Source organism: Heterodontus francisci, unplaced genomic scaffold (genome assembly GCF_036365525.1).
Source record: "Heterodontus francisci isolate sHetFra1 unplaced genomic scaffold, sHetFra1.hap1 HAP1_SCAFFOLD_1241, whole genome shotgun sequence".
Taxonomy (NCBI): Eukaryota; Metazoa; Chordata; class Chondrichthyes; order Heterodontiformes; family Heterodontidae; genus Heterodontus; species Heterodontus francisci.
Genome location: NW_027140628.1, coordinates 92,501 through 116,158, shown reverse-complemented (window position 1 = coordinate 116,158; position 23,658 = coordinate 92,501). Strand labels below are relative to the sequence as shown.

Genomic DNA, 23,658 nt, shown 5'->3' with positions numbered 1-23,658 from the left:
ATGAGAGTGAGGGGGGGAAGATAGAGAGAGAGAGAGGGAGAGAGATGGGCGAGATTGAGAGAGAGAGACAAAGAGAGGGAAGAAGAGAGGGGAGATAGAGAGACAAGGAAGGAGAGAGGGGGAGAGACAGACAGAGAGTAGAGAAAGAGGGAGAGAAAGAGAAGGGGAGAGAGAGAGGGAGGAGAGTGATGAGAGAGAGAGGGGGAGAGTGAGAGAGAGAGGGGGAGAGTGAGAGAGAGAGAGTGGGAAGAGTGAGAGAGAGAGGGGGAGGAGACGCAGAGTGTGGGGGAGATGCAGAGGGTGGGAACCGGAGAGAGGAGGAGGTGGAGAGGGGGAGACAGAGAGTGCGATACGACGAGAGGTAGACGGAGAGGGGAGACGGAGGGAGTGGGAGACAGAGGGCGGGGGAGATGGAGAGAGGGAGAGACGGAGAGAGGGAGAGACGGAGAGAGGGGATAACGGAGAGAGGGATAACGGAGAGAGGAGAGAGGGGGGAGACAGAAAGAGGGGAGACGGAGGAGGGGGAGATGGAGGAGAGGGAGAGACGGAGAGAGGGGGTGACGGAGAGGGGGTGATGGAGTGAGGGACTGTGGAGAGGGGGAGTGGTTGGGGGGGTGGTTGGGTGGGGGGGGAATTTGTGGAGGAGGGTGGGGGGAGACGGGGGGAGGGGGGTGTGGGGGGTTAGGGGTTGGGGTGACGGGGCGGGGGAGGACGGAGAGGGGGGAGACAGAGAGGGGGAGACAGAGAGGGGGGAGACAGAGAGGGGGGAGACGGAGGATTGGGAGACAGAGGGAGGGGGTGACGGAGAGAGGGGGAGAAGCGGGAGGGGGTGATGGGGGGAGGGGGGTGACGGAGAGAGGGGGGTGAGGGGGATGTGAATCACCTGCTGGGATTACTCACATGATGACGTGGAAAGGACCTCCAAGCACTGTTTTCCCAAAGTATCTTTTGGCTCCAAATCGCAGAATGTCCGGAATCTAAAATGGGGGTGAAATGGGAAGAGGAGTTATCCCGAATCACAGAGAGGACACTGACAGCTGGGGGAGAGGGGTTACTGAGTGACAGTGTGAGGGAGCTGGATTAACATCAGTAGAGATACAGTCAGTAACACAGGGCGCTGGGGGGAGAGAGGGGTTACTGAGTGACAGTGTGAGGGAGCTGGATTAACATCAGTAGAGATACAGTCAGTAACACAGGGTGCTGGGGGAGAAGGGTTACTGAGTGACAGTGTGAGGGAGCTGGATTAACATCAGTAGAGATACAGTCAGTAACACAGGGCGCTGGGGGGAGAGGGGTTACTGAGTGACAGTGTGATGGAGCTGGATTAACATCAGTAGAGATACAGTCAGTAACACAGGGCGCTGGGGGGAGAGAGGGGCTACTGAGTGACAGTGTGAGGGAGCTGGATTAACATCAGTAGAGATACAGTCAGTAACACAGGGCGCTGGGGGGAGAGGGGTTACTGAGTGAAAGTGTGAGGGAGCTGGATTAACATCAGTAGAGATACAGTCAGTAACACAGGGCGCTGGGGGGGAGAGAGGGGTTACTGAGTGACAGTGTGAGGGAGCTGGATTAACATCAGTAGAGATACAGTCAGTAACACAGGGTGCTGGGGGGGAGAGGGGTTATTGAGTGACAGTGTGATGGAGCTGGATTAACATCAGTAGAGATACAGCCAGTAACACAGGGCGCTGGGGGAGAGAGAGGTTACTGAGTGACAGTGTGAGGGAGCTGGATTAACATCAGTAGAGATACAGTCAGTAACACAGGGTGCTGGGGGGAGAGGGGTTACTGAGTGACAGTGTGAGGGAGCTGGATTAACATCAGTAGAGATACAGTCAGTAACACAGGGCGCTGGGGGGAGAGGGGTTACTGACTGACAGTGTGAGGGAGCTGGATTAACATCAGTAGAGATACAGTCAGTAACACAGGGCGCTGCGGGGAGAGAGGGGCTACTGAGTGACAACGTGAGGGAGCTGGATTAACATCAGTAGAGATACAGTCAGTAACACAGGGTGCTGGGGGGAGAGGGGTTACTGAGTGACAGTGTGAGGGAGCTGGATTAACATCAGTAGAGATACAGTCAGTAACACAGGGTGCTGGGGGGGAGAGGGGTTACTGAGTGACAGTGTGAGGGAGCTGGATTAACATCAGTAGAGATACAGTCAGTAACACAGGTCGCTGGGGGGAGAGGGGTTACTGAGCGACAGTGTGAGGGAGCTGGATTAACATCAGTAGAGATACAGTCAGTAACACAGGTCGCTGGGGGGAGAGGGGTTACTGAGCGACAGTGTGAGGGAGCTGGATTAACATCAGTAGAGATACAGTCAGTAACACAGGGCGCTGGGGAGAGAGGAGTTACTGTGTGAAAGTGTGAGGGAGCTGGATTAACATCAGTAGATATGCAGTCAGTAACACAGGGTGCTGGGGGAGAGGGGTTACTGAGTGACAGTGTGAGGGAGCTGGATTAACATCAGTAGAGATACAGTCAGTAACACAGGGTGCTGGGGGGAGAGGGGTTACTGAGTGACAGTGTGAGGGAGCTGGATTAACATCAGTAGAGATACAGTCAGTAACACAGGGCGCTGGGGGGAGAGGAGTTACTGAGTGACAGTGTGAGGGAGCTGGATTAACATCAGTAGAGATACAGTCAGTAACACAGGGTGCTGGGGGGAGAGGGGTTACTGAGTGACAGTGTGAGGGAGCTGGATTAACATCAGTAGAGATACAGTTAGTAACACAGGGTGCTGGGGGGAGAGGGGTTACTGAGTGACAGTGTGAGGGAGCTGGATTAACATCAGTAGAGATACAGTCAGTAACACAGGTCGCTGGGGGGAGAGGGGTTACTGAGTGACAGTGTGAGGGAGCTGGATTAACATCAGTAGAGATACAGTTAGTAACACAGAGCGCTGGGTAGAGAGGGGTTACTGAGTGACAGTGTGAGGGAGCTGGATTAACATCAGTAGAGATACAGTCAGTAACACAGGGTGCTGGGGGGAGAGGGGTTACTGAGTGACAGTGTGAGGGAGCTGGATTAACATCAGTAGAGATACAGTCAGTAACACAGGGAGCTGGGGGAGAGGGGTTACTGAGTGACAGTGTGTGGGAGCTGGATTAACATCAGTAGAGATACAGTCAGTAACACAGGGTGCTGGGGGAGAGGGGTTACTGAGTGACAGTGTGTGGGAGCTGGATTAACATCAGTAGTGATACAGTCAGTAACACAGGGTGCTGGGGGGAGAGGGGTTACTGAGTGACAGTGTGAGGGAGCTGGATTAACATCAGTAGAGATACAGTCAGTAACACAGGGTGCTGGGGGGAGAGGGGTTACTGAGTGACAGTGTGTGGGAGCTGGATTAACATCAGTAGTGATACAGTCAGTAACACAGGGTGCTGGGGGGAGAGGGGTTACTGAGTGACAGTGTGTGGGAGCTGGATTAACATCAGTAGAGATACAGTCAGTAACACAGGGTGCTGGGGGGAGAGGGGTTACTGAGTGACAGTGTGAGGGAGCTGGATTAACATCAGTAGAGATACAGTCAGTAACACAGGGAGCTGGGGGAGAGGGGTTACTGAGTGACAGTGTGTGGGAGCTGGATTAACATCAGTAGAGATACAGTCAGTAACACAGGGTGCTGGGGGAGAGGGGTTACTGAGTGACAGTGTGTGGGAGCTGGATTAACATCAGTAGTGATACAGTCAGTAACACAGGGTGCTGGGGGGAGAGGGGTTACTGAGTGACAGTGTGAGGGAGCTGGATTAACATCAGTAGAGATACAGTCAGTAACACAGGGTGCTGGGGGGAGAGGGGTTACTGAGTGACAGTGTGAGGGAGCTGGATTAACATCAGTAGAGATACAGTCAGTAACACAGGGAGCTGGGGGAGAGGGGTTACTGAGTGACAGTGTGTGGGAGCTGGATTAACATCAGTAGAGATACAGTCAGTAACACAGGGCGCTGGGGGGAGAGGGGTTACTGAGTGACAGTGTGAGGGAGCTGGATTAACATCAGTAGAGATACAGTCAGTAACACAGGGAGCTGGGGGAGAGGGGTTACTGAGTGACAGTGTGAGGGAGCTGGATTAACATCAGTAGAGATACAGTCAGTAACACAGGGTGCTGGGGGGAGAGGGGTTACTGAGTGACAGTGTGAGGGAGCTGGATTAATATTTACCTCTAATAGAAGTATCACAAGCGCACCAAAGACACTAACAATCTCTCCGACTAGTCGAATATGGTCCTCCTTCCCAGTATATGCTTCCTGTTAACAAACACAGAGACACTCGGGTCAGGGTGATTAACACACAGGCAGTGTCAGTGCACAAATATAATTACATACAGACACTCACCCACACTGACACAGATCCTCACACCGATAAACTCACCCTCACAGCTGAGTAACCGTCTCTCACCTGCAGATTTCTTTGAACCAAGATAGTTGTGTCCCTTGGGTCCGTGATGTTTCCTTTCCGCATTTTTAATGGGCGATAAGCACAACAGAGAGTAAAGGTGATAATGTAAACCAGGTAGAGGAAGGTCAGAATCCAGAAATAATACTTCCCATATTTATTCCACTTCAAACTAATCAGACGCTGAAGAGGAGCAAGGTCCAGGATCCGGAGTGCCTGAGATAGGGAAATTCAGTCAGGAAAAAGCAATGAGAACAGGGAACAAACATTCCCCTTGGAACAGTCATTTCCACCGTACACAATCCCAATGGACCCAAACCCCTACCTGTTCACTCCTGCCGTACACATTCCCAATGGACCCAAACCACTTCCTGTTCACTCCTGCCGTACACATTCCCAATGGACCCAAACCCCTACCTGTTCACTCCTGCCGTACACATTCCCAATGGACCCAAACCTCTTCCCATTCACTCCCACGGCACACAATTTCTATGGACCCAAACCCCTTCCCGTTCACTCCCACCGTCCACAATCCCAATGGACCCAAACCCCTTCCCGTTCACTCTCCACCATACACAATCCCGATGGATCCAACCCCTTCCCATTCACTCCCACCGTACACAATCCCAATGGACCCAAACCCCTTCCCGTTCACTCTCCACCATACACAATCCCGATGGATCCAACCCCTTCCCATTCACTCCCACCGTACACAATCCCAATGGACCCAAACCCCTTCCCGTTCACTCCCACCGTACACAATCCCAATGGACCCCGAACCCTTTCCCATTCACTCCCACCGTACACAATCCCAATGGACCCCGAACCCCTTCCCGTTCACTCCCACCGTACACAATCCCAATGGACCCAAACCCCTTCCCGTTCACTCCCACCGCACACAATCCCAATGGACCCAAACCCCTTCCCGTTCACTCCCACCGCACACAATCCCAATGGACCCAAACCCCTTCCCGTTCACTCCCACCGCACACAATCCCAATGGACCCAAACCCCTTCCCGTTCACTCCCACCGTACACAATCCCAATGGACCCAAACCCCTTCCCGTTCACTCCCACCGTACACAATCCCAATGGACCTGAACCCCTTCCCGTTCACTCCCACTGTACACAATCCCAATGGACCCAAACCCCTTCCCGTTCACCCCCACTGTACACAATCCCAATGGACCCAAACCCCTCCCCGTTCACCCCCACTGTACACAATCCCAATGGACCCAAACCCCTTCCCGTTCACTCTCCACCATACACAATCCCGATGGATCCAACCCCTTCCCATTCACTCCCACCGTACACAATCCCAATGGACCCAAACCCCTTCCCGTTCACTCCCACCGTACACAATCCCAATGGACCCCGAACCCTTTCCCATTCACTCCCACCGTACACAATCCCAATGGACCCCGAACCCCTTCCCGTTCACTCCCACCGTACACAATCCCAATGGACCCAAACCCCTTCCCGTTCACTCCCACCGCACACAATCCCAATGGACCCAAACCCCTTCCCGTTCACTCCCACCGCACACAATCCCAATGGACCCAAACCCCTTCCCGTTCACTCCCACCGCACACAATCCCAATGGACCCAAACCCCTTCCCGTTCACTCCCACCGTACACAATCCCAATGGACCCAAACCCCTTCCCGTTCACTCCCACCGTACACAATCCCAATGGACCTGAACCCCTTCCCGTTCACTCCCACTGTACACAATCCCAATGGACCCAAACCCCTTCCCGTTCACCCCCACTGTACACAATCCCAATGGACCCAAACCCCTCCCCGTTCACCCCCACTGTACACAATCCCAATGGACCCAAACCCCTTCCCGTTCACCCCCACTGTACACAATCCCAATGGACCCAAACCCCTTCCCGTTCACCCCCACTGTACACAATCCCAATGGACCCAAACCCCTCCCCGTTCACCCCCACTGTACACAATCCCAATGGACCCGAACCCTTTCCCGTTCACCCCCACTGCACACAATCCCAATGGACCCAAACCCCTACCTGTTCACTCCTGCCGTACACATTCCCAATGGACCCAAACCCCTACCTGTTCACTCCTGCCGTACACATTCCCAATGGACCCAAACCACTTCCCGTTCACTCCCGCCGTACACAATCCCAATGGACCCAAACCTCTTCCCATTCACTCCCACGGCACACAATTTCTATGGACCCAAACCCCTTCCCGTTCACTCCCACCGTCCACAATCCCAATGGACCCAAACCCCTTCCCGTTCACTCTCCACCATACACAATCCCGATGGATCCAACCCCTTCCCATTCACTCCCACCGTACACAATCCCAATGGACCCAAACCCCTTCCCGTTCACTCCCACCGTACACAATCCCAATGGACCCCGAACCCTTTCCCATTCACTCCCACCGTACACAATCCCAATGGACCCCGAACCCCTTCCCGTTCACTCCCACCGTACACAATCCCAATGGACCCAAACCCCTTCCCGTTCACTCCCACCGCACACAATCCCAATGGACCCAAACCCCTTCCCGTTCACTCCCACCGCACACAATCCCAATGGACCCAAACCCCTTCCCGTTCACTCCCACCGCACACAATCCCAATGGACCCAAACCCCTTCCCGTTCACTCCCACCGTACACAATCCCAATGGACCCAAACCCCTTCCCGTTCACTCCCACCGTACACAATCCCAATGGACCTGAACCCCTTCCCGTTCACTCCCACTGTACACAATCCCAATGGACCCAAACCCCTTCCCGTTCACCCCCACTGTACACAATCCCAATGGACCCAAACCCCTCCCCGTTCACCCCCACTGTACACAATCCCAATGGACCCAAACCCCTTCCCGTTCACTCTCCACCATACACAATCCCGATGGATCCAACCCCTTCCCATTCACTCCCACCGTACACAATCCCAATGGACCCAAACCCCTTCCCGTTCACTCCCACCGTACACAATCCCAATGGACCCCGAACCCTTTCCCATTCACTCCCACCGTACACAATCCCAATGGACCCCGAACCCCTTCCCGTTCACTCCCACCGTACACAATCCCAATGGACCCAAACCCCTTCCCGTTCACTCCCACCGCACACAATCCCAATGGACCCAAACCCCTTCCCGTTCACTCCCACCGCACACAATCCCAATGGACCCAAACCCCTTCCCGTTCACTCCCACCGCACACAATCCCAATGGACCCAAACCCCTTCCCGTTCACTCCCACCGTACACAATCCCAATGGACCCAAACCCCTTCCCGTTCACTCCCACCGTACACAATCCCAATGGACCTGAACCCCTTCCCGTTCACTCCCACTGTACACAATCCCAATGGACCCAAACCCCTTCCCGTTCACCCCCACTGTACACAATCCCAATGGACCCAAACCCCTCCCCGTTCACCCCCACTGTACACAATCCCAATGGACCCAAACCCCTTCCCGTTCACCCCCACTGTACACAATCCCAATGGACCCAAACCCCTTCCCGTTCACCCCCACTGTACACAATCCCAATGGACCCAAACCCCTCCCCGTTCACCCCCACTGTACACAATCCCAATGGACCCGAACCCTTTCCCGTTCACCCCCACTGTACACAATCCCAATGGACCCAAACCCCTCCCCGTTCACCCCCACTGTACACAATCCCAATGGACCCAAACCCCTTCCCGTTCACCCCCACTGTACACAATCCCAATGGACCCAAACCCCTTCCCGTTCACCCCCACTGTACACAATCCCAATGGACCCAAACCCCTCCCCGTTCACTCCCACTGTACACAATCCCAATGGACCCAAACCCCTTCCCGTTCACTCCCACCATACACAATCCCAATGATCCAGGATTGTTTCTGGATTTGAAGGGATGGTTGTTTGACTGTCTGTGTACAGCTGAGGTGATTGATCCAGTCTGTGAATATACCTCATCTTTTTTGCTGGAAACCACGAGCTCGAGAACGGAATAATCTTCTCCCCACGAGTCGATTTCGGAGAGATTGTACAAGCAGTTGGTGATGGGCCCGAAAGTCCATTGTATCAATCGTCTTTTATTCATCAAGTGCTGAAACATCTGAGAATTAATGACCTCAATCAAAGTCAACAAATTCAGCGATCAAAAGTCTCGCACTCACCCCTGACCCCTCACCAAACCCCCGACCCCTCAGCCAAACCCCTGACCCCTCGGCCAAACCCCGACCCCCTCAGCCAAACCCCCGACCTTCGGCCAAACCCCCGACCCCTCAGCCAAACCCCCAACCCCTCGGCCAAACCCCTGACCCCTCGGCCAAACCCCCGACCCCTCGGCCAAACCCCCGACCCCTCGGCCAAACCCCGACCTCTCGGCCAAACCCCGACCCCCTCAGCCAAACCCCCGACCTTCGGCCAAACCCCCGACCCCTCAGCCAAACCCCTGACCCCTCAGCCAAACCCCCAACCCCTCAGCCAAACCCCGACCCCTCGGCCAAACCCCCGACCCCTCAGCCAAACCCCCGACCCCTCAGCCAAACCCCCGACCCCTCGGCCAAACCCCCGACCCCTCGGCCAAACCCCCGACCTTCGGCCAAACCCCCGACCCCTCGGCCAAACCCCGACCCCTCGGCCAAACCCCCGACCTTCGGCCAAACCCCCGACCCCTCGGCCAAACCCCGACCCCTCGGCCAAACCCCGACCTCTCGGCCAAATCCCGACCCCCTCAGCCAAACCCCCGACCTTCGGCCAAACCCCCGACCCCTCAGCCAAACCCCTGACCCCTCAGCCAAACCCCGACCCCTCGGCCAAACCCCCGACCCCTCAGCCAAACCCCCGACCCCTCGGCCAAACCCCCGACCCCTCGGCCAAACCCCTGACCCCTCGGCCAAACCCCCGACCTTCGGCCAAACCCCCGACCCCTCAGCCAAACCCCCGACCTTCGGCCAAACCCCCGACCCCTCGGCCAAACCCCCCGACCCCTCAGCCAAACCCCCCGACCCCTCGGCCAAACCCCGACCCCTCGGCCAAACCCCCCGACCCCTCAGCCAAACCCCCCGACCCCTCGGCCAAACCCCCGACCTTCGGCCAAACCCCCGACCCCTCAGCCAAACCCCCGACCTTCGGCCAAACCCCCGACCCCTCGGCCAAACCCCCCGACCCCTCAGCCAAACCCCCGACCCCTCGGCCAAACCCCCGACCCCTCGGCCAAACCCCCCGACCAAACCCCCGACCCCTCAGCCAAACCCCTGACCCCTCAGCCAAACCCCCGACCCCTCAGCCAATCCCCCGACCCCTCAGCCAAACCCCCGACCCCTCAGCCAAACCCCCGACCCCTCACCAAACCCCCCGACCCCTCACCAAACCTCTGACCTCTCAGCCAAACCTCTGACCTCTCAGCCAAACCCCCGACCTCTGAGCCAAACCCCTGACCTCAAAGCCAAGAGTCCGACCCTTCACCCTCTGAGATGATTACAGAAGAGAGAGTGAGGGAACTAATTTCAGAGTATGAACCACAGATACAGTCACAAACCTTACACACATTCACACACGTTCACTCACACACACACGTTCATTCACACACACGTTCATTCACACTCACACACACACACACACACACACACACACGTTCATTCACACTCACACACGTTCATTCACACACACACACACGTTCATTCACACTCACACACACACACACACACACACACACACACACACACACACGTTCACTCACACACACACGTTCATTCACACACACACACACACACACGTTCACTCACACACACACACACACACACACACATGTTCACTCACACACACACACACGTTCATTCACACTCACACACACGTTCATTCACATACACACACACGTTCATTCACACACACACACACGTTCACTCACACACCCACACACGTTCATTCACACACACACACGTTCATTCACATACACACACACGTTCACTCACACACACACACACGTTCACTCACACGTTCATTCACACACACACATGTTCATTCACACACACACACGTTCACTCACACACACACACACGTTCACTCACACTCACACACACGTTCATTCACACACACACACGTTCATTCACACACACACACGTTCACTCACACACACACACGTTCATTCACACTCACACACACGTTCATTCACACACACACACACACGTTCACTCACACACACACACACACACACGTTCATTCACACTCACACACACGTTCATTCACATACACACACACGTTCATTCACACACACACACACGTTCACTCACACACACACACACGTTCACTCACACTCACACACACGTTCATTCACACACACACATGTTCATTCACACACACACACGTTCACTCACACACACACACACGTTCACTCACACACACACACACGTTCACTCACACACACACACACACGTTCATTCACGCACACACACATGTTCATTCACATGCACACACACATGTTCATTCACATGCACACACACGTTCATTCACACACACACGTTCATTCACATACACACACACACACGCACACGTTCATTCACACACACACACACGTTCATTCACACACACACACACGTTCACTCACACACACCCACGTTCATTCACACACACACACCCACGTTCATTCACACACCCACACACGTTCATTCACATACACACACACACACACACACACGTTCATTCACACACACGTTCATTCACACACACGTTCACTCACACACACCCACGTTCATTCGCACACACACACATGTTCATTCACATACACACACACGTTCACTCACATACACACACACGTTCACTCACACACACCCACGTTCATTCACACACCCACACACGTTCATTCACACACCCACACACGTTCATTCACACACACACACACACGTTCATTCACACCCACGTTCATTCACACACACACACACACACGTTCATTCACACACCCACACACGTTCATTCACACACACACCCACGTTCATTCACACACCCACACACGTTCATTCACACCCACGTTCATTCACACACACACACACGTTCATTCACACACCCACACACGTTCATTCACACACACACCCACGTTCATTCACACACACCCACGTTCATTCACACACCCACACACGTTCATTCACATACACACACACACACACACACACACGTTCATTCACACCCACGTTCATTCACACACACACACATGTTCATTCACATACACACACACGTTCACTCACACACACCCACGTTCATTCACACACCCACACACGTTCATTCACATACACACACACGTTCACTCACACACATACACACATGTTCATTCACACACACGTTCATTCACATACACACATTCACACACCCATTGTACTCTCACCACAATATTGCCTTCCACAGCAGCCAGTTTAATGGGAGTAAGACCATCCTTGTTTGGGATCATTTCGGCAGTGATCCCGTTCTCTGCTTCATCAAAGGACTGGATGAAATCGTACACCTGACACGCAATAGTTTTGTTGGGTTGTAGAGTGAGGACATGTAGGACAGTGTTACCTGGAGAGGGAGAGAGAGGGGAAAGGACAAGGAGACAATACATGCAAATGTTCACTCAGCACTGAATACTCCCACTGTACACAATCCCAATGGATCCAAACACCCTTCCCGTTCACTCCCACTGTACAAAATCCTAATCCCAAACTCCTTCCCTTTCACTCCCACTGTACAAAATCCTAATCCCAAACTCCTTCCCATTCACTCCCACTGTACACAATCCTAATCCCAAACTCCTTCCCCTTCACTCCCACTGTACAAAATCCTAATCCCAAACTCCTTCCCCTTCACTCCCACTGTACAAAATCCTAATCCCAAACTCCTTCCCCTTCACTCCCACTGTACAAAATCCTAATCCCAAACTCCTTCCCATTCACTCCCACTGTACAAAATCCTAATCCCAAACTCCTTCCCCTTCACTCCCACTGTACAAAATCCTAATCCCAAACTCCTTCCCCTTCACTCCCACTGTACAAAATCCTAATCCCAAACACCCTTCCCGTTCACTCCCACTGTACACAATCCTAATCCCAAACTCCTTCCCCTTCACTCCCACTGTACAAAATCCTAATCCCAAACCCCTTCCCGTTCACTCCCACTGTACACAATCCCAATGGATCCAAACACCCTTCCCCTTCACTCCCACTGTACACAATCCTAATCCCAATGGACCCAAACCCCCTACCCGTTCACTCCCACCATACACAATCCTAATCCCAAACTCCTTCCCCTTCACTCCCACTGTACACAATCCTAATCCCAAACTCCTTCCCGTTCACTCCCACTGTACACAATCCCAATGGACCCAAACCCCCTACCCGTTCACTCCCACCATACACAATCCTAATCCCAAACTCCTTCCCGTTCACTCCCACTGTACAAAATCCTAATCCCAAACTCCTTCCCCTTCACTCCCACTGTACACAATACTAATCCCAAACACCCTTCCCGTTCACTCCCACTGTACAAAATCCTAATCCCAAACTCCTTCTCGTTCACTCCCACTGTACACAATCCTAAACCCAAACTCCTTCTCGTTCACTCCCACTGTACACAATCCCAATCCCAATGGACCCAAACCCAAACTCGGGGCGGCACAGTGGTGCAGTGGTTAGCACCGCAGCCTCACAGCTCCAGTGACCCGGGTTCAATTCTGGGTACTGCCTGTGCAGAGTTTGCAAGCTCCCCCTGTGACCGCGTGGGTTTCCTCCGGGTTCTCCGGTTTCCTCCCACAGCCAAACACTTGCAGGTTGATAGGTAAATTGGCCATAGTAAATTACCCCGAGTGTAGGTAGGTGGTAGGAGAACAGTGAGGATGTGGTGGGGAATATGGGGTTAATGTACGATTAGTATAAATGGGTGGTTGTTGGTCGGCACAGACTCGGTGGGCCGAAGGGCCTGTTTCAGTGCTGTATCTCTAAATAAAAATAAATAAATAACCTCTTCCCGTTCACTCCCACTGTACACAATCCCAATGGACTCCAAACCCCTTCCTGTTCACTCCCACTGTACACAATCCCAATGGACCCAAACACCCTTCCCGTTCACTCCACTGTACACGATCCTAATCCCAAACTCCTTCCCCTTCACTCCCACTGTACACAATCCTAATCCCAAACTCCTTCCCGTTCACTCCCACTGTACAAAATCCTAATCCCAAACTCCTTCCCCTTCACTCCCACTGTACAAAATCCTAATCCCAAACTCCTTCCCCTTCACTCCCACTGTACAAAATCCTAATCCCAAACTCCTTCCCATTCACTCCCACTGTACACAATCCCAATCCCAATGGACCCAAACCCCCTACCCGTTCACTCCCACCATACACAATCCTAAACCCAAACTCCTTCTCGTTCACTCCCACTGTACACAATCCCAATCCCAATGGACCCAAACCCAAACTCGGGGCGGCACAGTGGCGCAGTGGTTAGCACCGCAGCCTCACAGCTCCAGTGACCCGGGTTCAATTCTGGGTACTGCCTGTGCAGAGTTTGCAAGCTCCCCCTGTGACCGCGTGGGTTTCCGCTGGGTTCTCCGGTTTCCTCCCACAGCCAAAGACTTGCAGGTTGATAGGTAAATTGGCCATTGTAAATTACCCCGAGTGTAGGTAGGTGGTAGGAGAACAGTGAGGATGTGGTGGGGAATATGGGATTAATGTACGATTAGTATAAATGGGTGGTTGTTGGTCGGCACAGACTCGGTGGGCCGAAGGGCCTGTTTCAGTGCTGTATCTCTAAATAAAAATAAATAAATAACCTCTTCCCGTTCACTCCCACTGTACACAATCCCAATGGACTCCAAACCCCTTCCCGTTCACTCCCACCGTACACAATCCCAATGGACTCCAAACCCCTTCCCTTTCACTCCCACCGTACACAATCCCAATGGACTCCAAACCCCTTCCTGTTCACTCCCACTGTACACAATCCCAATGGACTCCAAACCCCTTCCCGTTCACTCCCACTGTACACAATCCCAATCGACGCCGAACCCCTTCCCGTTCACTCCCACTGCACACATTCCCAATGGACTTAAATCCCATCCCGTTCACTCCCACTGTACACAATCCCAATGGACCCCGAACCTCTTCCCGTTCACTCCCACCATACACAATCCCAATGGACCCAAACCCCTTCCCGTTCACTCCCACTGCACACAATCCCAAACCCCTTCCCGTTCACTCCCACTGTACACAATCCCAATGGACTCCAAACCCCTTCCCGTTCACTCCCACCATACACAATCCCAATGGACCCAAACCCCTTCCCGTTCACTCCCACTGCACAAAATCCCAAACCCCTTCCCGTTCACTCCCACCATACACAATCCCAATGGACCCAAACCCCTTCCCGTTCACTCCCACTGCACACAATCCCAAACCCCTTCCCGTTCACTCCCACTGCACACAATCCCAATGGACTCCAAACCCCTTCCCGTTCACACCCACTGTACACAAACCCAATGGACGCCAAACCCCTTCCCGTTCACACCCACTCTACACAATCCCAATGGACCCAAACCCCTTCCCGTTCACACCCACCGTACACAAACCCAATGGACCCAAACCCCTTCCCGTTCACACCCACCGTACACAAACCCAATGGACGCCAAACCCCTTCCCATTCACTCCCACTGTACACAATCCCAATGGACCCAAACCCCTTCCCGTTCTCACCCACCATACACAATCCCAATGGACGCCAAACCCCTTCCCGTTCACACCCACTGTACACAATCCCAATGGACCCAAACCCCTTCCCGTTCACCCCCACCATACACAATCCCAATGGACGCCAAACCCCTTCCCGTTCACACCCACTGTACACAATCCCAATGGACCCAAACCCCTTCCCGTTCACTCCCACTGTACACAATCCCAATGGACCCAAACCCCTTCCCGTTCACCCCCACCGTACACAATCCCAATGGACCCAAACCCCTTCCCGTTCACTCCCACTGTACACAATCCCAATGGACCCAAAACTCATCCCGTTCACTCCCACTGTACACAACCCCAATGGACCCAAACCCCTTCCCGTTCACTCCCACCATACACAATCCCAATGGACCCAAACCCCTTCCCGTTCACTCCCACTGTACACAATCCCAATGGACCCAAACCCCTTCCCGTTCACTCCCACTGTACACAATCCCAATGGACCCAAAACCCATCCCGTTCACTCCCACTGTACACAATCCCAATGGACCCAAACCCCATCCCGTTCACTCCCACTGTACACAATCCCACTGGACCCCGAACCACTTCCCGTTCACTCCCACTATACACAATCCCAATGGACCCAAACCCCTTCCCGTTCACTCCCACTGTACACAATCCCAATGGACCCAAACCCCTTCCCGTTCACTCCCACTATACACAATCCCAATGGACCCAAACCCCTTCCCGTTCACTCCCACTGTACACAATCCCAATGGACCCAAACCCCTTCCCGTTCACTCCCACTGTACACAATCCCAATGGACCCAAACCCCTTCCCGTTCACTCCCACCATACACAATCCCAATGGACCCAAACCCCTTCCCGTTCACTCCCACTGTACACAATCCCAATGGACCCAAACCCCTTCCCGTTCACTCCCACTGTACACAATCCCAATGGACCCAAACCCCTTCCCGTTCACTCCCACTGTACACAATCCCAATGGACCCAAAACCCATCCCGTTCACTCCCACTGTACACAATCCCAATGGACCCAAACCCCATCCCGTTCACTCCCACCGTACACAATCCCACTGGACCCCGAACCACTTCCCGTTCACTCCCACTATACACAATCCCAATGGACCCAAACCCCTTCCCGTTCACTCCCACTGTACACAATCCCAATGGACCCAAACCCCTTCCCGTTCACTCCCACTATACACAATCCCAATGGACCCAAACCCCTTCCCGTTCACTCCCACTGTAATCTCCAGCCCAATTCTCAACACTCACCGAGGGTGTCCAGTGCCTTGATGTCAGCCCCACTCTGGATCAGAAGGCGGATAATCTCTTCATTCCCGATGCAGGCAGCAAAAGACAGGATATGCTCCCCTAATAGGGAAAAGGAGACCAATTCAAGATTTGTTTCAGGATACTCTCTCCCAGCCCTCCATTTCCCCCAATCCATCTCCCCTCTCTCCCTCCCTTCCACCACACCCCTCAAAACCTCAGCCCCTCCCTCTCCTGGGCCCTCCTCACTCACCGAAGTACAGAAGATTCTTTGGGCCTCTTGTGAAGTAGGTGCCAGTTGCACGGGGAGACCTCACGTCCGCCCCCTGTGAGATCATCGCCCTCACCAGCTTCATGTCCTGATTTATCACTGCGATGTGCATGGGCGTCTCACCTGGGAAACACAACAGCACGAGGAATTGTCGACTCAGATTAAACACCAGCAAACATCACCCAACCCTACACAACTGTCGGGGGGTCAGTACTGAGGGAGTGCCGCACTGTCGGAGAGTCAGTACTGAGGGAGTGCTGCACTGTCGGAGGGTCAGTACTGAGGGAGTGCTGGACTTGCGGAGGGTCAGTACTGAGGGAGTGCTGCACTGTCGGAGAGTCAGTACTGAGGGAGTGCTGCACTGTCGGAGAGTCAGTACTGAGGGAGTGCTGCACTGTCGGAGAGTCAGTACTGAGGGAGTGCTGCACTGTCAGAGGGTCAGTACTGAGGGAGCGCCGCACTGTCGGAGGGTCAGTACTGAGGGAGCGCCGCACTGTCGGAGGGTCAGTACTGAGGGAGTGCTGCACTGTCAGAGGGTCAGTACTGAGGGAGCGCCGCACTGTCGGAGAGTCAGTACTGAGGGAGTGCCACACTGTCGGAGGGTCAGTACTGAGGGAGTGCCGCACTGTCGGAGAGTCAGTACTGAGGGAGTGCTGCACTGTCGGAGAGTCAGTACTGAGGGAGTGCTGCACTGTCGGAGAGTCAGTACTGAGGGAGTGCCGCACTGTCGGAGGGTCAGTACTGAGGGAGTGCCGCACTGTCGGAGAGTCAGTACTGAGGGAGCGCCGCACTGTCGGAGGGTCAGTACTGAGGGAGTGCCGCACTGTCGGAGAGTCAGTACTGAGGGAGCGCCGCACTGTCGGAGGGTCAGTACTGAGGGAGTGCCGCACTGTCGGAGAGTCAGTACTGAGGGAGCGCCGCACTGTCGGAGGGTCAGTACTGAGGGAGCGCCGCACTGTCAGAGGGTCAGTACTGAGGGAGTGCTGCACTGTCGGAGGGTCAGTACTGAGGGAGTGCTGCACTGTCGGAGAGTCAGTACTGAGGGAGCGCCGCACTGTCAGAGGGTCAGTACTGAGGGAGCGCCGCACTGTCGGAGGGTCAGTACTGAGGGAGTGCTGCACTGTCAGAGGGTCAGTACTGAGGGAGCGCCGCACTGTCGGAGGGTCAGTACTGAGGGAGTGCTGCACTGTCAGAGGGTCAGCACTGAGGGAGCGCCGCACTGTCGGAGAGTCAGTACTGAGTGAGCGCCGCACTGTCGGAGAGTCAGTACTGAGGGAGTGCTGCACTGTCAGAGGGTCAGTACTGAGGGAGCGCCGCACTGTCAGAGGGTCAGTACTGAGGGAGTGCTGCACTGTCGGAGAGTCAGTACTGAGGGAGCGCCGCACTGTCGGAGAGTCAGTACTGAGGGAGTGCTGCACTGTTAGAGGGTCAGTACTGAGGGAGCGCCGCACTGTCAGAGGGTCAGTACTGAGGGAGTGCTGCACTGTCAGAGGGTCAGTACTGAGGGAGCGCCGCACTGTCAGAGGGTCAGTACTGAGGGAGCGCCGCACTGTCGGAGAGTCAGTAGTGAGGGAGTGCTGCACTGTCGGAGGGTCAGTACTGAGGGAGCGCCGCACTGTCGGAGAGTCAGTAGTGAGGGAGTGCTGCACTGTCGGAGGGTCAGTACTGAGGGAGTGCCGCACTGTCGGAGAGTCAGTACTGAGGGAGCGCCGCACTGTCGGAGAGTCAGTACTGAGGGAGTGCTGCACTGTCAGAGGGTCAGTACTGAGGGAGCGCCGCACTGTCAGAGGGTCAGTACTGAGGGAGTGCTGCACTGTCGGAGAGTCAGTACTGAGGGAGCGCCGCACTGTCGGAGAGTCAGTACTGAGGGAGTGCTGCACTGTCAGAGGGTCAGTACTGAGGGAGCGCCGCACTGTCAGAGGGTCAGTACTGAGGGAGTGCTGCACTGTCAGAGGGTCAGTACTGAGGGAGCGCCGCACTGTCAGAGGGTCAGTACTGAGGGAGCGCCGCACTGTCGGAGAGTCAGTAGTGAGGGAGTGCTGCACTGTCGGAGGGTCAGTACTGAGGGAGCGCCGCACTGTCGGAGAGTCAGTAGTGAGGGAGTGCTGCACTGTCGGAGGGTCAGTACTGAGGGAGTGCCGCACTGTCGGAGAGTCAGTACTGAGGGAGCGCCGCACTGTCGGAGAGTCAGTACTGAGGGAGTGCTGCACTGTCAGAGGGTCAGTACTGAGGGAGCGCCGCACTGTCGGAGAGTCAGTACTGAGGGAGCGCCGCACTGTCGGAGAGTCAGTAGTGAGGGAGCGCCGCACTGTCGGAGGGTCAGCACTGAGGGAGTGCCGCACTGTCGGAGGGTCAGTACTGAGGGAGTGCTGCACTGTCAGAGGGTCAGTACTGAGGGAGTGCCGCACTGTCGGAGGGTCAGTACTGAGGGATTGCACAAGTATTCAATTAAAAACCACCAGCATACCTTTGTAGAGCTCAGAAACGGCCATTTCATTCACCAGCTCTGGAGCAGCGTCCAAGATCATTCGTGCAGCTTCATAGTTACTGTACAAAGTGGCGATGTGTAATACAGTCTCCCCAAGGGCACCTGTGGTCGAGGGAGAGCAGGTTAGTGTCATTGAACACAGAGCTGCTGACCAGCTCAGAGATTACTCAACACACAGACACCCGCTAAATTGCTGGAATAAATATTTTTCATTCATTCATGGGATGTGGGCGTCACTGGCCAGGCCAGCATTTATTGCCCATCCCTAATTGCCCTTGAGAAGGTGGTGGTGAGCTGCCTTCTTGAACCACTGCAGTCCTTGGGGTGTAAGTACCCCCACAGTGCTGTTAGGAAGGGAGTTCCAGGATTTTGACCCAGCGACACTGAAGGAACGGTGATATAGTTCCAAGTCAGGATGGTGTGTGACTTGGAGGGGAACTTGCAGGTGGTGGAGTTCCCATGTATCTGCTGCCCTCGTCCTTCTAGGTGGTAGAGGTCGCGGGTTTGCGCGTTGCTGTCGAAGGAACCTTGGTGCATTGCTGCAGTGCATCTTGTAGATGGTACACACTGCTGTCACTGTGTGTCGGTGGTGGAGGGAGTGAATGTTTGTGGATGGGGTGCCAATCGAGCGGGCTGCTTTGTCCTGGATGGTGTCCCAGCCTTCGACATTACAAGATGGGTGACAAATACACGGGGTTACTATTCAACTGAAATACTCACTCACCAGTCCCCAGTTCACACTCACTCCCCGGTCACCGGTTAACACTCACTACCCGGTCTCCGGTTCACACTCACTCCCCGGTCTCCGGTTCACCCTCACTACCCGGTCTCCGGTTAACACTCACTCCCCGGTCTCCGGTTCACACTCACTCCCCAGTCTCCGGTTAACACTCACTCACCAGTCCCCAGTTCACACTCACTACCCGGTCTCCGGTTCACCCTCACTCCCCGGTCTCCGGTTAACACTCACTACCCGGTCTCCGGTTCACCCTCACTACCCGGTCTCCGGTTAACACTCACTCCCCGGTCTCCGGTTCACACTCACTCCCCGGTCTCCGGTTAACATTCACTCACCAGTCCCCAGTTCACACTCACTCCCCGGTCTCCGGTTAACACTCACTCCCCGGTCTCCGGTTCACACTCACTCCCCGGTCTCCGGTTCACCCTCACTACCCGGTCTCCGGTTAACACTCACTCCCCGGTCTCCGGTTCACACTCACTCCCCGGTCTCCGGTTAACACTCACTCACCAGTCCCCAGTTCACACTCACTCCCCGGTCTCCGGTTAACACTCACTCACCAGTCCCCAGTTCACACTCACTCCCCAGTCTCCGGTTAACACTCACTCCCCGGTCTCCGGTTCACACTCACTCCCCGGTCTCCGGTTAACACTCACTACCCGGTCTCCGGTTCACACTGACTCCCCGGTCTCCGGTTCACCCTCACTACCCGGTCTCCGGTTAACATTCACTCCCCGGTCTCCGGTTCACACTCACTCCCCGGTCTCCGGTTAACACTCACTCACCAGTCCCCAGTTCACACTCACTCCCCGGTCTCCGGTTAACACTCACTCACCAGTCCCCAGTTCACACTCACTCCCCGGTCTCCGGTTCACACTCACTCCCCGGTCTCCGGTTCACACTCACTCCCCGGTCTCCGGTTCACACTCACTCTCCGGTCTCCGGTTAACACTCACTCACCAGTCCCCAGTTCACACTCACTCCCCGGTCTCCGGTTAACACTCACTCACCAGTCCCCAGTTCACACTCACTCCCCAGTCTCCGGTTAACACTCACTCCCCGGTCTCCGGTTCACACTCACTCCCCGGTCTCCGGTTAACACTCACTCACCAGTCCCCAGTTCACACTCACTCCCCGGTCTCCGGTTAACACTCACTCACCAGTCCCCAGTTCACACTCACTCCCCGGTCTCCGGTTAACACTCACTCACCAGTCCCCAGTTCACACTCACTCCCCGGTCTCCGGTTAACACTCACTCACCGGTCCCCAGTTCACACTCACTCCCCGGTCTCCGGTTAACACTCACTCCCCGGTCTCCGGTTCACACTCACTCCCCGGTCTCCGGTTAACACTCACCCCCCGCTCCCCGGTTCACACTCACTACCCGGTCTCTAGTTCACACCCACTCCCCTGTCCCCGGTTCACACTCACTCCCCTGTCCCCAGAACACACTCGCTCCCCGGTCTCCAGTTCACACTCGCTCCCCGGTCTCCAGTTCACACTCGCTCCCCGGTCTCCAGTTCACACTCGCTCCCCGGTCTCCAGTTCACACTCGCTCCCCGGTCTCCAGTTCACACTCGCTCCCCGGTCTCCAGTTCACACTCGCTCCCCGGTCTCCAGTTCACACTCGCTCCCTGGTCTCCGGTTCACACTCACTCCCCAGTCCCCATTTCATACTCACTCCCCAGTCCTTAGTTCACACTCACTCCCCGGTCTCCGGTTCACACTCACTCCCCGGTCTTCGGTTCACACTTACTCCCTGATCTCCAGATCACACTCACTCCCCATCCCCCGTTCACACTCACTCCCTGGACTCCAGTTCACACTCACTCCCCGACTCCAGTTCACCCTCACTCCCCGGTCTCCGTTTCACACTCACTCCCCGGTCTCCGTTTCACACTCACTCCCCAGTCCCCAGTTCACACTCACTCCCTGGTCCTGGTTCACACTCACTCCCCGGTCTCCAGTTCACACTCACTCCCTGGTCACCGGTTCACACTCACTCCCCGGTCCCGGTTCACCCTCGCTCCCCGGTCTCCATTTCACACTCACTCCCCGCTCTCCATTTCACACTCACTCCCCGCTCCCCAGTTCACACTCACTCCCCGGTCCCCAGTTCACACTCACTCCCCAGTCTCCAGTTCACACTCACTCCCCGGTCCCGTTTCACTCACTCCCCGGTCCCCAGTTCACACTCACTCCCTGGTCCCGGTTCACACTCACTCCCCGGTCTCCAGTTCACACTCACTCCCCGGTCTCCAGTTCACACTCACTCCCCGCTCCCCAGTTCACACTCACTCCCAGGTCTCCAGTTCACACTCACTCCCCGGTCCCCAGTTCACACTCACTCCCCGGTCCCCGGTTCACACTCACTCCCCGGTCTCCGGTTCACACTCACTCCCCGGTCCCCGGTTCACGCTCACTCCCCTGTACCCAGTTCACACTTACTCCTTGATCTCTGGATCACACTCACTCCCCGGTCTCCGGTTCACACTCACTCTCCGGTCTTCGGTTCACACTCACTCCCCGGTCTCCAGTTCACACACACTCCTCGATCACCGGTTCACACTTACTCCCTGATCTCCAGATTACACTCACTCCCCAGCCCCCGTTCACACTCACTCCCCGGTCTCCAGTTCATACTCACTCCCCAGTCTCCAGTTCACACTCACTCCCCGGTCCCCAGTTCACACATACTCCTCGATCTCCGGTTCACACTTACTCCCTGATCTCCAGATTACACTCACTCCCCATCCCCCGTTCACACTCACTCCCCGGTCTCCAGTTCACACTCACTCCCCAGTCCCCGGTTCACACTCATTCCCTGGTCTCCAGATCACACTCACTCCCCATCTCCGGTTCACACTCACTCCCCAGTCTCCAGTTCACCCTCACTACCCAGTCTCCAGTTCACACTCACTCCCCGGTCCCCGGTTCACACTCACTCCCTGGTCTCCAGATCACACTCACTCCCCGGTCCCCAGTTCACATTCACTCCCCGGTCTCCGGTTCACACTCACTCCCCGGTCTCCGGTTCACACTCACTCCCCGGTCTCCGGTTCACACTCACTCCCCGGTCTCTGGTTCACACTCACTCCCCGGTCTCCAGTTCACACTCATATCCCTGGTCTCCAGTTCACACTCACTCCCCGGTCTCCATTTCACACTCACTCCCCGCTCCCCAGTTCACCCTCACTCCCCGGTCTCCAGTTCACACTCACTCCCCGGTCTCCAGTTCACACTCACTCCCCGGTCCCCAGTTCACACTCACTCCCTGGTCCCGTTTCACTCACTCCCCGGTCCCCAGTTCACACTCACTCCCTGGTCCCGGTTCACACTCACTCCCCGGTCTCCAGTTCACACTCACTCCCCGGTCTCCAGTTCACACTCACTCCCCGCTCCCCAGTTCACACTCACTCCCAGGTCTCCACTTCACACTCACTCCCCGGTCCCCAGTTCACACTCACTCCCCGGTCCCCGGTTCACACTCACTCCCCGGTCTCCGGTTCACACTCACTCCCCGGTCCCCGGTTCACGCTCGCTCCCCGGTCCCCAGTTCACACTCACTCCCCGGTCCCCAGTTCACACTCACTCCCCGGTCCCCAGTTCACACTCACTCCCCAGTCCCCAGTTCACACTCACTCCCCTGTCTCCAGTTCACACTCACTCCCCTGTCTCCAGTTCACACTCACTACCCGGTCTCCAGTTCACACTCACTACCCGGTCTCTAGTTCACACTCACTCCCCAGTCCCCAGTTCACACTCACTACCCG

The 23,658-nt window shown here is 55.4% G+C and overlaps 1 protein-coding gene across 1 annotated transcript in view; it reads right to left on the bottom strand.

Annotated features, from left to right (window-relative positions):
- Positions 1-896: 896 nt before the first annotated feature.
- Positions 897-23,658, bottom strand: part of LOC137360284 (transient receptor potential cation channel subfamily V member 5-like) — a 105,826-nt gene continuing 83,064 nt past the window's right edge. The window contains exons 4-11 of the mRNA XM_068025778.1: positions 19,126-19,248; positions 16,641-16,781; positions 16,391-16,489; positions 11,765-11,937; positions 8,354-8,500; positions 4,412-4,624; positions 4,174-4,260; positions 897-977 (exon numbers count right to left, since the gene is read on the bottom strand). Of these exons, the coding sequence (XP_067881879.1) occupies positions 897-977; positions 4,174-4,260; positions 4,412-4,624; positions 8,354-8,500; positions 11,765-11,937; positions 16,391-16,489; positions 16,641-16,781; positions 19,126-19,248 (1,064 nt within the window). The remainder of the gene's footprint in view (positions 978-4,173; positions 4,261-4,411; positions 4,625-8,353; positions 8,501-11,764; positions 11,938-16,390; positions 16,490-16,640; positions 16,782-19,125; positions 19,249-23,658) is intronic.